Below are 13452 nucleotides of genomic sequence, written 5' to 3'. Positions count from 1 at the left end.
CCCCCTCCCCACTCTGGGTGGACTCCCAGGCCCGGGCTGCTGTCTGTCCCTGCCGGCCAGCCCCTCTCTGCTCCCATGCAGCAGGATGCAGCAGGATGCAGCAGGATGCAGCAGCAGAGAGCGGGCCGTGGCCACCCAGAGGAGAGGTTTTGTTCTGAGGTCCCTATATGGCCGTGTTCGCCTGAGAGACGAGGCTCGAGCCCGTCTCTGTTCCATGTTTGGGAAGCCAGTGGGAGGGGAACGGCCGAGGGGCTATATAACCTAAGAGCTTCAGCTTCCCGGGACAAACACCCTCCCTGAGGAGCAGCCAAGCCCGGCAGCCAAGCTTAGTCAGGGTAAGTGGGATCAGCCCGAGGGGCTCTGGGAGAGTCAGGGACCCCAGGGGCCAGACTGGGCGGGGCAGGGCTTCTGTGGGGAGACAACCCCAAGCATCCACTTACACTGAGGAAATTAATGCCATGTGGAGGCAGTCTGGCAGGCTCTGGGATTTAAGCCCCATCTGGCTGGGCTGCCAGGACGGGCTGGGGCAGGGACGGGCTGGGGCAGAGATGGGCTGGGACAGGGATGGTCTGGAGGCAGAGAGTCAGAGGCAGGTTTGGTCGGGGGCAGAAATGGTCTGGGGCAGGGATGGATTGGGGGCAGGGAGTCAGAGGCAGGGGCAGTCTCGGGGCAGGGGTGGTTGAGGGGCAAGGATGGACTGAGGGGCAGTGTTGGGGTGGGGGCAGGGAGTCCGAGGCAGAGATGGTCCAGGGCAGGGAGTCAGGGGCAGGGAGACAGAACCAGCCCCCAGGGAAGGTGGGCCCGGCTCATTTCAGCCAGTGCGCACCCAGAGCCCAGGACCACAGCCCTGGAGGACGCAGCCAGCTGTTTGGAGGCAGGCAGAGGTTTCCAGGGAAGCCCCCGCTGCTTCCGGCTCCACTGCAGCTCGGATTTGGCAGAGGAAGCTTCCTCCAGCCTGGCTCTGGGGCTGGCGTTTGGGGAAATGAGGGGCTTGGGTGCCCCGGCTCTGTTTTGCTGTTGGCTGGAGACCTGTCATGTTTCATCGGGCAGGGATCAGTAAGGGAGTGTCAGCTAGTGCTAGAGCCCGGCATCCGGGAGACGGGTGCGGATTCTGCCTGGGACACTTCCTCCTGTGTCCCTGAGGCGGGTGGGCTGAGGGGGACGCTGGGTCTCAGCCCCTGCGGGCAGGAGCAGCCTCAGATGAGGTCCTGCATTCCAGGTGCCTCGCAGAGTGTGAAGCCCTGGGCAGTTGTGGAGGCCACTGTCAGGCGCTCGGTGGCCCTTGGGTACAGAGCGTCCAGGCATTCGGGGCTTCTGCTTCTCTCTCAGCCACTTGGGTGACTTAAGTCTCTGGGACTCAGTTTCCTCATCCGTAAAGTTCTGCCTGCTCGCTTACTGAGTGGTGGGCAAGCCCCGTGCAGGTGGGAGAGCACTAAGCCACTGCGGCCCCTGGCCCTGGCTTTGGGGAGCTCTAAGGGGGGCGCTCTGACGCTGCTTCCACCTCCATTTGCGTCCCTGACTCAGTTTCTCCATCTCGGAGCAGAGAGGGTCGGGCTGGCGCTGTTTCTACGAGCTCGGTCACTGGGGGCGGGCGGGTGAGGTTAGCCCCTGCCCGAGGAGGGAGGCGGCCGGCGGGCGCCGAGGGCCAGCGCTGGAGGCCTGCCCCCTGCAGCGCTCACCTGCGGGAGAGGGGGCCGGGCTAGCTCTCCCGCTGGGCGCGCCCTTGGGAGCCAGCCTGGGCCGGGTGCCCGTGGCTCCTGCGGGGCCGGCCGAGCGCCCGCTCCCGGACCGGGCTCCTGGCGGGCTGCTCCTGATGGAGGGGAGGCTGAGCAGGAAGTCAGACGGGCCCTTCTCCACTCAATTTGTTCTTCCCTTTTCATTCTTCATGCCTAAATATGGTTTGCTTTTGGAGCCTGGCAAGCCTGGGGCCACAGGCAGCATTCCCTCCCCTCCTCCCTGCCTTCCCCACCCCCTCCCTTCGGTCCCCCTCCCTTCTGTCCCCCTCCCCTCAGCCCCCCTCCCCTTCAGCCCCCTCCTCGGCTCCCTCCCCTCAACCTACTCCCCTCGCTCTCCTCCCCTCAGCCCCCTCCTCGGCTCCCTCCCCTCGCTCTCCTCCCCTCAGCCCCCCTCCCTTCCGCCCCCTCCCCTCGGGCTTTCTGGCCCAGCCAGAGCTCCAGTTGGTCGGAGCAACCCCCCTGACCTGGGACTCGGTTCCAAAAGCAGCAATTTCAGCGCGGATTGCCTAATTAGGAAGTGGCTCGTCCCAAACCCGCCCCTCCTCAGTCAGGTTCGAGATGGGCTGGAAAGCGGCCCCCGCCCCTCCCCCTTCCCGCCCCCCAGCGGATGCTTTTTGAAAGAAGTTTGATCGCCTCCCGAGGCCCGGCGCCCCCTCCCCTTCAGTTTGTTTGGAAAATACGAAGAGTTACCAGTTAGCTAACACGACCCCCACCCGCTCCTCGGAGACTCGCTGTGACCCTGGGAATCGCTGCCGCTCTGATGGTGCAGATGAACAAACTGAGCCAGACGGAACGAGCAGTTCAGGGTCACCCGGCCGCGGGGCCCGAGGCCCGGCTGGAGGCGCTAGGTCTGGCTCGGAGGGTCCAACCGCTCAGCCCGCGCCCCGAGCCGCCTCCCGAATAAGGACTCCCCTAGCCTTTGGGGTGGGCTTTTCAGGGATCCTCCCTCAGATCTCACCTACGTCCTGCGGCAAACTAGGAGGGGGTCTCCGGGATCCCCGCGCGGGGCTCGCGGCCAGGGCTGGGGGGGCGGGGATGCCCCGGGAGCCGAGGGCGCCGGTCCCCGCCAGCAGGTGACTGTGGGCAAATCACGCGACCTTCCCCGGCTGTAAAAAGGGGCCGAAAGCCTGTGGTAAACACCGGGACGCCCTGAGGTAATTGTTGAGGGAAAGTGCTCTGCAAACCTCCCAGGCCCCGCAGGCGCGAGGCGGCCTCCTTTCTAAAAGCGCTTTAAAACGCGGATCCACAGCTTTTGCTTTCACGTCACCTTCCTTTCGGAAAAGACCCCCCCCCTTCCCTCCCCCCTCCCTCAAGGAGCCACCTCTTGCACAAAGACTTATTTTAAAGGGAGAATGATAAAGAACTCGGCAAAACGTCAGGTCAGCAGAGGGCCAAGGCCGCCTTGGAAACGGGACTGGCCCCGTGATTCCCCAAGGACTGGAGCTGGCTCCGTCCTCGTGTGTGTGAGCGGGTGTGTGTGTGTGTGTGTGTGTGCGCGCGCGCGCGCGTGTGTGTGTGTGTATGTGTGTGTGTGTGTGTGTGTGTATGTGCGTGTGTGTGAGCGGGTGTGTGTGTGTGCGGGTGTGTGAGCGTGTGTGTATGTGTGTGTGTGTGTGTGTGTGCGCGGGTGTGTGTGTGTGTGTGTGTGTGCGCGCGGGTGTGTGTGTGTTGTGTGTGTGTGTGTGTGTGCGGGTGTGTGTGTGTGTGTGTGCGCGGGTGTGTGTGTGTGTGTGTGTGTGTGTGTGTGCGGGTGTGTGTGTGTGTGTGTGTGTGCGCGCGGTGTGTGTGTGTGTGTGTGTGTGTGTGTGTGCGGGTGTGTGTGTGTGTGTGTGCGCGGGTGTGTGTGTGTGTGTGTGTGCGCGGTGTGTGTGTGCGGGTGTGTGTGTGCGTGTGTGTGTGTGTGTGCGCGTGTGTGCGGGTGTGTGTGTGTGTGTGTGTGTGCGCGGGTGTGTGTGTGTGTGTGTGTGTGTGTGTGTAAATGTGGGGATGGGGGGGGCGGGGGGGCGAGCATGTGTCAGCTGCCGCGGAATCCGGATCGATTCCGCTACTTTCTCGATGCCGGGAATCTCATCCCGCGCCCGGCCCTGTAGTTCCCTCCTCTGCAGCACCAGGGGACGGCGCGGCTGAGGCGTGAAGCTTCCGCGTCTCCGGCAGCGGCTCTCCCCTCCCCTCCGCCTCTCTTTCGCCACAGATGCGCTCTGGGAGGAGCCGGGGCGGGGCGGGGCGGGGTGTGTGAGACGGAGCCGGTGAATTGACCAATCAGAGAGCGAACGTTTAAACCCGGGATGTCGCAAATCGGGCGGGAGTCACTGGTTGATTGTCTAGACTGAATTAAGTGAGAGGAAACGCTAATCAGGAAATTAACCTTAAAAGAGCGTCTTCCCCCTTTTAACAATTTCTTTTCATTTATTTATTTTGGTCAAAGATGATTGTTATACATTTCTGGTACCCGGGGGGGGGGGGCGGCGGTAGGAAGCTGGCTGTCGAGGAGCGGGGAGGGGAACAAAATGTAAAGAGCTCTTAGAAACTTTTTGAAAGCCCAGGACTTTTCCTACACACGATACTCTAAGGTTAAACGCGTCCCTGAAAACTTCCCGAGCTGTAGTTTTTCTCTATGAACTGGCCCTGGGGGAGGGGGGAAGGAGAGAGGGCGGGTAATATATTACACCAGAACCATGTTTCATGTGGGTTCAAACCCCTTATCTGCCGCTCATTATCAGGGTAAACTTAGTCAAGTCTCTGAAAACTCTCCAAGCTTTACTTTCCTGGTCAGTAAAATGGGTATAATAATGTGTCCTCTACTCGTCTCACCCAGCTGAACTGATGCTTAAGTGAGCTGATAGATGTAAAGGGTTTCACGATCTCTAATACTCAATGGAAATGCCAATCAATAAATTATTATTAATTATAATATAATTATATTATTAATTATGTAATATAATTAATTATAATAGATCATTATTTATTTTATTAACATAAATGTTAATAAATGGATCAAAAAGCATTCATTAAGACAAAAGTGAAACAATATCTCCTCTCAGGGAACTTGCTTTCCAGAGGGTAGAGATTGTTGGGCTGGAGTAGGTGCAGATTAAGGAGCTTCTGGAGATTTCCCCAGCATCTCTCCCACGTTGGATGCTGAGCCTTTGTTCTCTGAATGTGCTGAATTCATATTTACTTATACTCAAAATTTATTGAATTAGATAGAATTTTGAGAGATTAGACCTTGAAGACCATCACCTCCTGATAGTCCTTTTTTCTTTTCTTCCTCTTCTTCACTTTTTCTCTTTCTCCTTGTCTTGCTTTTTCTCCTTTTTCTTCATTCTTTCCTTCTCTTCTCCCTCTCTCTTTCCCTCCCTCCCTCCCTCCCTCCTTCCTTCCTTCCTTCTTTTCCTAAACCTTGCTTTTGAATTGAATTATTGGGAAAATAGATTCTTGTTTTATTGACTCATGAATTCCCCAGGCTTCTGGCTCCCTCTGGGCCCATGGCCTTGGAACTCTCCCAGTCACAGAAGTGAATGATTTCTAAAGTTTCTTTCCCAGAAGTCACCTTAACCTATCTGCTGATAATCTGTTCTACTTAAAGAGAGATACAATGAGTGAAAAGACTATTGACTGTGGAATCAGAGGCTTTACGTTCAAATCCTACTTGTAGTACCTATTACCTTATTAACTATTATTATTTATGTATTAACTATGTAACTCATCCCTCTCAGCATCGATTTTCTCCCCTTTTGGGCTGGATGACCCCGAGGTCCCTTTCTACCTCTCGAGCTGGGATTCTGTGACTTGGCCAAACCTGAGTTCTTGACCCATGGCATGGTGCCGGTGGCAAGGCTTTTTTCCCCCTTGAAGACTTTGCCTGCATTTTTTCTGTTCAAGATTGTGAAAGGGGTCCTGGACCTCAAGTCAAGAGCTGGGGATTCCAGCTGTGGTTCTGCTACTAACTTGCTGAGTGACCAAAGACGAATCCCTTTCCCTCTCTGAGTTTTGGTTTCTTCATCTATAAACTGAGGGGAGTGGGCTAGGGGGTTCACTTTGGCCCTGACCTGGTCCACACTCCACCTCTGCCCTTTAAATGTTATTGAGCTGCCATCCCTGAAGTGGGAGGAGCGCTATTCACTGCTGGAGGATCTAAGCATCCACTTTGTGCTTGTCACAGGGGAGACACAGAAAATGAAACGATTTCTACTCCCAAGGCCCGAACCCTCTCACCGAGAACCGCTCCACCTGGAGAGGAAGGGCTGCAGGTGCTCAGACGAGAAAACCCTTCTCCAGAAGGGCCCGGTCCGGCATTCTCTGAAATAGTTTCACTGCTGATGTTCCCCGGCATCTTCCCTCAGCTTTCAGAGCTCAAGCCCCATCCCGCCCATTCCAGGAAACGGGTCCCCAGCCACACCCTTGGGCCTTGTGCGGCCTGACACGCCCGCACCCTGGTGGCCAAGCACTGGGTCTGGTTTCAACCTCGCATTTCCCCCAATTCATCATGCTGTTTGAAATGAATTAGAAATGTTTTTGTTCTTGCTAAATTGAGTCGGTGAAGATAGCAAATGATTTCTTTGTTATTAGATGGAAAGGCTAGAGAAGTGTCAGGATGACCCGGGCCCAGATTCTACCTGTGACATCTTGGTCATGTGACCTTACAATGCCCAGGCAGGCCTCCAAGACTCAGAACAGGATCTGACCTGCACTGGAAGAGGAAGCTTGCACACATTAAAGAAAGTGCCAGACATCAATGGAATCATGGGTCTAGAATGATTTTGATGACTGACTTCTTTTAAATATTTATTTCTACTTTCTATATATCTATATAATGATTTTCAAACACAGGTTTTTTCTCTCTCTTTCTCTCTCTCTCTCTCTCTCTCTCTCTTTCTCTCTCTCTCTCTCTCTCTCTCTCTCTCTCTCTCTCTCTCTCTCTCTCTCTCTCTCTCTTTTCTTTCCCTCCTCTGTGTTTTTCTTTCTTTCCTTAATTCCTTCCTTCCTTCTTTCTTCCTTCCTTCCTTCCTTTCTTTCTGTTGAACTATTTCTTTAAAAGAAAAAAATCAGTGAAAGAGAAAGTCAGGATTTGTATTCATGTGCTTTTCGAAGTAGTGTTGTGTGTAAGTGTAAGTACTATGTGTGTCCTTCTTACAGCACTTCAGAGTTTACAGAGGGTTTTTCCCACAACATCCTTAGTAGGGAAGTATCCTTAACCCCATTTTTCAGATAAGGAAACTGAGGATGTCAGTGACTTGCCTCTGAGTTCACATAGCTAGTAAACCATCACACCAGGAGCCACATCCAGATCTTCTAACTCTGAGGTGTTTTGTTCTATTTGTCAAGTCCCCCAGTGGGGGGGGGGCTTTTTCAGAAGAACAGGGGTCTTCCCTCACAGGAGATCTTTACACAAAAGGCTGGCTGGCCAGTGCCCAAGCCGCTGCAGTTGTACTGTACAAGTTGCACTAGCTGACTTCCCACGCTGAGCCTCCCTGGGCCTCTGGCACCTGAGTGACCGGTGTCCAGCGTACGCTTGTTCCAAGGGTGGCCAGTTCCAGATGGGCGGGGTTTCTTTTTGGTCCAAGTAGGCCCGTGTGAGGACCGAAGCTCCGCAAGATGTGTGAAGAGGAGGACAGCACTGCCCTGGTGTGCGACAACGGCTCTGGGCTCTGCAAGGCAGGCTTTGCTGGCGACGATGCCCCCAGAGCCGTCTTCCCTTCCATCGTGGGCCGTCCCCGACATCAGGTGAGCCAGGCCCTGTCGGCATCAGTGGGGGGCGTCAGGCGTTCCAGTAGAACCACAGCGGAAATCTGACTTCTGCCCCAGAGAGAACTGGGACAAAACATGGAAAGTACGGAAAGGTTTGAAGAGGCAGATTTCAGAGTAATGGTGGGGGGGAGATCCTACCAGTGGGAACTGGCTTCCTTCTGCTGGAGGGCTTCCAGCAAGCGCTGGCCGATGATTCATCAGAGACTGTGTAGAGGGGATTCTGGTACAAAGAGGGACAAAAGCTAGTTTTTGGGTCCCCTCCAAGTCGGAGGGCCTATGATTTTGTGAAATGTATTCAGCATCTGCATCCCAAGTACCATAGAGATACACAGACACTTTACAACTTTGTGCCTAGAGGAACCTAGCTGGGTTTTCTAAATCACCATGTGGGCGCAGCTGGCACAGCTGAACTAGGGCAGTGCTTGGCAGATGCGGGTTATCTGGGCATTAGAGTAGCTCACCCCATACTCTCCTTACTCTCTGACACTGTCCATCTTCATCACCACCCACAGCATGTATTTATTCCTCTCTGCTACCTCTCACCATGCTGGAAAAGCTCAACTCTCACTGTCATCCAAGGTCCCATCTAGCTAAGTTTAGAAATGCTCTTCACCAGAAAGTTGCCCATTAGCTGAGGCATTTTTTGGGTTTGTTTGTTTGTTTTTATCAGAGCAGCTCACAAAGTCTATCTATTATGGTATAGAATAGTTCTAATGGACTTCATTCAGCCAAACAAGCCAAATCTTGCATCTTGGAAGTTTCCACTCTAAATTGGGGTAATTGGCGACTTGGGTGAAGAATCACAGAAGCTCCCATCGGGAGATCTGCGGCTCATCGGCCCCCTGGAGCACAACCACAAGCGTGTCTAGGGTCATGTGTTGTTTCCTTAAGCTTCATTCAAAAGTCTTATAAGAGGATGACTTTTCCTCTCTTCTACATTTCAGGGGGTAATGGTAGGCATGGGCCAAAAGGACAGCTACGTAGGGGACGAAGCACAAAGCAAAAGGGGAATCTTGACACTGAAATACCCGATAGAACACGGGATCATCACAAACTGGGACGACATGGAGAAGGTACGGCTGTTGGATCAAGGGCTTAGCTCCTTGTGATAAGGTTTGTTTGTTTTTAGCCCAAGATTCCAAGCTCCAGGACGTGAGGTTAGCTGGTCCCTGGACTGTCCCTGAGTTAACTTTTGCTGATAGAGAAATTATTCAAAAATGTTTCTCAAAGGAAGTCTGTCACACTCAACTTCAGGCATGTGTTTAAAGAGCTCACGAGAATCGGGGGTGCAAAAATAAAAATAAAACAGACTCTGGAGGAATTTGAATCCTCTCGGAGATGGGAAGGATATGACGTACTTTACACAAATCTAAATACACTAAAATCTCCCCTCCTAGAACGTGACTCCACCCTATCTTGCATTTGTTCTTCCAAGTTTTCATTCAAGATTCATTGATGGAGGACTTGGTACATTCAGTCTCGGGTACAGATGAGGGTTTCATAGGCCGGGCCCTGGGTGGGCTGCAAGCTACCTCGCCAGAGAGAACATGCACAAAGAAACAATCTCAACGCTTTCAGAATACGGGGATCCTCAGCTCTCGGGGGGAAGGGACTGAGTTATCTTTGCCTTTTTTTCTTAGTACCTCTCACCGTCCCTGTCACTGAGCAGAAGCTTATTAAGTATCCAGTGATTGATCACTTGCTATGTGTGAGGTTCTTGCAGGCGCTGTAGGATCAGAAGAAGAGAGTTTCTGCCTCTCTAAACTTTACAGCCTGATTATTTTAATGTTTGATTGACATCCTAATGTCCCAAGGACTCATTGCCCCTCCCCTCCGCCTCCAATATTCCATGAAACCCAAATCCCATTGGCCACGTCTGACGTGTGCCTTTTTCTGCCTACCGCTTTGTAACAAGAAGAGACAAGGCCGAGAACTTAATATAGAAAACAAGGCACAAAATCACTTATAAAATGGGGTTAATGTTTCCATCATCTACTTTCTTCACGAAGTTGTTGCATGGAAGTCTTGAAACCCCAGGCTAATGCCGTGATTGGGTGGGGTACTTTACTGCCCGCTAGGGGCCTGGGAAGGATCTCCCATGATAAGGATGAAGATTACTCCTGATGTGTCTTTTCCCTTCTTGATTCCCGCCAGATCTGGCACCATTCCTTCTACAATGAGCTGCGTGTGGCCCCGGAAGAGCATCCTACTCTGCTCACCGAGGCCCCCCTCAACCCCAAGGCCAATCGGGAGAAAATGACTCAGGTACAGAACAGCCTGGGAGCCTACTGAGGGACTCATCATTCAGCCGTGTGTGTGAGTGTGAGTGTGTGCGTGAGACAGTGTGTGTGTCTAAGTGTGTGTGAGTGTGTGAGACAGTGTGTGTGTATGTGTGTGTGTGAGTGTCTGGTATTCTGGGGCTTGTGGCAGGGCAGAGAAGAGAGTGCTTATCTAGGAAGGAGGGGCAGAGAGACAGATGTCAGCTGACCTGAACCCTTACCCCAAACTAGCGGCTACTCCCAGTTCCTAGAACAGGAAGGTGGATGGTGGTCACCATCACTGGGTGGTCTGCTGCCTCAGGTTGCAATCTTACCCCTTCCAAAACCATTTTGGCTTAAGAGTACTGGCTCCTATTCCCAGGTTGGGGTGGTTGGGTGGGAATGCACCCTCAGCTCCTCCCTCCTTCGCTTGGCTGCAGAACTAATAATGAGAGTGATGGGGTTTTCTTTTAATGATAGTGAAGTGCTCGCTTCGGCAGCACATATACTAAAAGTGGAACGATACAGGGAAGATTAGCACGGTCTCTGCGCAAGGATGACACGCAAATTTGTGAAGTGTTCCATTAAAAAATAATAATAAAAAAATGATAGTGGGAATCCACTCCAGTATTTGGCACATTGCCTGAAATACAGTAGGTATTTAATAAATGCTTCTTGAAATCAAATAGTAAGCACCTCATAAATGCAAAAAGATAAAACGACCACCCTCTCCTGGTATTTTCATTTTGCCCCCAGGAGTGAAGTTTATTTTTCATGAAATAACTCCTGTCCACTTGAAAAACACATTTTAAAAAAAGAAAATGACCATAATGCTAAGTTTTATACTTTTTTTTTAAACAGATAATGTTTGAGACTTTCAATGTGCCAGCCATGTACGTGGCCATCCAAGCTGTCCTGTCCCTCTATGCCTCTGGACGTACGACTGGTAGGTGACCAAGGGCGGCCAAACACCCCGGTTTGAAAGAAAGGGCAGTTACTATTTTTTTGGCTGCAATCACACATGGGGTCCTCCCATAAGGTACCTGTCCAATGACCCACTGTGTCCTAGAGGGGAGGCTGGGCTCTTGGAGACTCCACCAAAAGAGGCCATTTCTGTCCCACCAGCCCCAGGTAACACCTCTGAGTGAGTCATTCAAGGGCCTGCAGCAGATAAAGTTTTGTTTTTTTTTGGGGGGAGGGGCAAAGAAATTCAGAAAGACAGTTTACTAAGTGGTAGAGGGGTTGCAATCTATGTTAATTAATAGATTGTCCATACTGATCGGAGATCTTGGAAGAATTAAAGGAAACACAGGGAGAGTTGTTCACAATATGTCAGAAGCTTGATCTCTGCCCTCCAGATCTACCTGGAAAATAAGCCCCTGAGCAATGACGGGGTTGGGCTGGGGTTTCTCATTAGCCTCCCCCATGATGCCCCTCTCTGTGGCTGTGCCCTCAGGTATCGTGCTGGACTCTGGGGATGGCGTCACCCACAACGTGCCCATCTACGAGGGCTACGCTCTGCCCCACGCCATCATGCGTCTGGATCTGGCCGGCCGCGATCTCACCGACTACCTCATGAAGATCCTGACCGAGCGGGGCTACTCCTTCGTGACTACCGGTACGGGACGCTGCCCTCTGCTCTTCCCCAGCTTTAAAACAAGAAGTCAATGTTTTTTGCTACCTTTTTTAATTGCATCTGTCTCATCCCCATGTCTGTGAGCTACTCTCCCTCTTAACTCTTTTTATAACAAAAAAATGATCAGGAAAGAGGGAGAGAAAAACAATCGAACAAAACTTAGCTTAAACTTTTAAGTCTGATAGTCTATGCAGTGTCCATACCCATCACCCCCCCTTTCAAGGTTCACCTTCTTTATGGGAAGGAAGGGAGCCCCCCATATACTTGACTTCTGAGTGCCATGAAAGTACCGGGGAGGGAGGACATCAGGCCTCCTAGCCCGGGGTCCACTCTCTGGGATGTTGAGGGTCGGCTCTCGTTGACAGCCGAGCGGGAAATCGTCCGTGACATCAAGGAGAAGCTCTGCTACGTGGCTCTGGACTTTGAAAACGAGATGGCCACGGCCGCCTCCTCCTCCTCCCTTGAGAAGAGCTACGAGCTGCCTGATGGCCAAGTGATCACCATTGGAAACGAGCGCTTCCGCTGCCCGGAAACGCTCTTCCAGCCCTCCTTCATCGGTAAGAGCCCCGGGTTCTCCGGCTGCTTAGTGCAGTGCTCGGCACATGGCGGGCACAATATTATTCTCCGTTCTTCTCTAATATGCTTGTTTTGGGGGATGATGGTGAGGTGAGGAGCCCTGGGGGGCTGGTTAAGCAGGCCTCTGCTTTCTGGAGGGCTCTATGGTGTGCAGGGTCTTTGCTTGCGGGTTAAGTCACGCAGAGGCTGCCGTGCTCGCTTTCCGGAGGATTCTGGGACTTGGAAAGACCCATTACGCGCCTCCGGCCGTGAGGTTTGTTGTTCCAACCTGTGGTTTTTCATGTCGCCCTTCGATGACGTGGTCCCTGTGGCTTCCTTCTGCCAGGGATGGAGTCTGCGGGCATCCACGAGACGACCTACAACAGCATCATGAAGTGTGACATCGACATCAGGAAGGACCTCTACGCTAACAACGTCCTGTCCGGGGGCACCACCATGTACCCGGGTATCGCTGACCGGATGCAGAAGGAGATCACAGCTCTGGCACCCAGCACCATGAAGATCAAGGTGAGGGAAGGGGCCCCGTCCCCTAGGCCCTGCCAGGCCCCCAGCTCTTCCCAATCTGACCCCAGTGGAACTCAAGGATCAAACCTGAATGGTTTGGCCTGATGTCAGAAGGGAAGGAAATTCCCAGAAGCCCTGGCGGCCCCCGATGGAGAGGGAGAAAGGAACTTGGACGTCACCCATGAGCGTGGTACCCTAGGGACGTGGTAGTGCAGGGGAACTGAGGGCAGAGAGCCTCAATGACTCCTCGGGCAACGTTCAGGGCTCCTCCCAACATTTCAGTCCACAAGGGGGCGGTGTGTGGCCCTCAGAGATCTGAAGGAGGCCTTCCCTGGGCTGGCTTTGGCTCCCTCGCTGCCTGCGGGACTCAGGGAAGTCGCTAAGCTTCCTCAGGTCTCAGTTTCCTCATCTGTAAAATATCTGGCTGGATGCGTAACTGATCTAGAACCAGAACGGACTTAAAGACCATCTAGGGCTTACAGATGAGGAAACTGAGGTCCCTTCGGGCCCGGGGGTGGGGGGAGCCGTGGGTCCCATTCCAGCAGTCACTGGAACCCTCCCCGGTCCTGGGCTCCTCCTTAGCGCTCCCTCCTTGTGCTTGCCATCCCTCCCTCCAGATCATCGCCCCTCCGGAGCGCAAGTACTCGGTGTGGATCGGCGGCTCCATCCTGGCGTCGCTGTCCACCTTCCAGCAGATGTGGATCAGCAAGCAGGAGTACGACGAGGCCGGCCCCTCCATCGTCCACCGCAAATGCTTTTAAGACCATCCCCTGCGCTGCCCGGCCGGCCTCTGCACCCGGCCGGGAACGTAGCCAGGCTTCCCCGCTTGCAGCTCCTGCCCCAAACCTTCTAAATAAAGGCTCTCACTGGACCCCCAGGCGTCTTAAGTCAACCTGAGGGGTGGGGCTGGGGTGGGCACCCGGGCTCCCTGCCAGCCTGGGCTTCAGCCATTGATGTTGGTGCGCCCCCTTGTGGGGGAGTGGGAGGCTGGCTG

The 13452-nt window shown here is 53.4% G+C and overlaps 1 protein-coding gene and 1 non-coding gene across 3 annotated transcripts; both read left to right on the top strand.

Annotated features, from left to right (window-relative positions):
• Nucleotides 1-234: 234 nt before the first annotated feature.
• Nucleotides 235-13329, top strand: ACTA2 (actin alpha 2, smooth muscle). 2 transcript variants are annotated; one of them, XM_051982662.1, is made up of 9 exons: nucleotides 235-339; nucleotides 7304-7460; nucleotides 8429-8557; nucleotides 9639-9749; nucleotides 10604-10688; nucleotides 11199-11360; nucleotides 11744-11935; nucleotides 12280-12461; nucleotides 13076-13329. In XM_051982662.1, exons 2-9 carry the CDS (start codon nucleotides 7332-7334, stop codon nucleotides 13217-13219), a joined length of 1134 nt encoding a protein of 377 aa, XP_051838622.1. In that variant the 5' UTR covers nucleotides 235-339; nucleotides 7304-7331; the 3' UTR covers nucleotides 13220-13329. The 2 variants fall into 2 exon arrangements, with proteins under 2 accessions (XP_051838622.1, XP_051838623.1); XM_051982663.1 differs by having other exon boundaries at nucleotides 312-335.
• LOC127552549 (U6 spliceosomal RNA) lies at nucleotides 10227-10333 on the top strand. Its single transcript, XR_007951425.1, has one exon. It is a non-coding gene; the product is annotated as a U6 spliceosomal RNA (small nuclear RNA).
• Nucleotides 13330-13452: the final 123 nt, after the last annotated feature.

This window comes from Antechinus flavipes, chromosome 2 (assembly GCF_016432865.1).
Source record: "Antechinus flavipes isolate AdamAnt ecotype Samford, QLD, Australia chromosome 2, AdamAnt_v2, whole genome shotgun sequence".
In the NCBI taxonomy this organism is placed as follows: domain Eukaryota; kingdom Metazoa; phylum Chordata; class Mammalia; order Dasyuromorphia; family Dasyuridae; genus Antechinus; species Antechinus flavipes.
This window is presented reverse-complemented; position numbering and strand designations above follow the sequence as displayed.

Bases quoted from the DNA above. Each gene is read 5' to 3' on its own strand.
- ACTA2 (XM_051982662.1), top strand. From the start codon at position 7,332: ATGTGTGAAGAGGAGGACAGCACTGCCCTGGTGTGCGACAACGGCTCT. The intron at 10,689-11,198 runs GTAGGTGACCAA...CTGTGCCCTCAG, and splicing joins TGCCTCTGGACGTACGACTG to GTATCGTGCTGGACTCTGGG. The intron at 11,936-12,279 runs GTAAGAGCCCCG...TCCTTCTGCCAG, and splicing joins CTTCCAGCCCTCCTTCATCG to GGATGGAGTCTGCGGGCATC.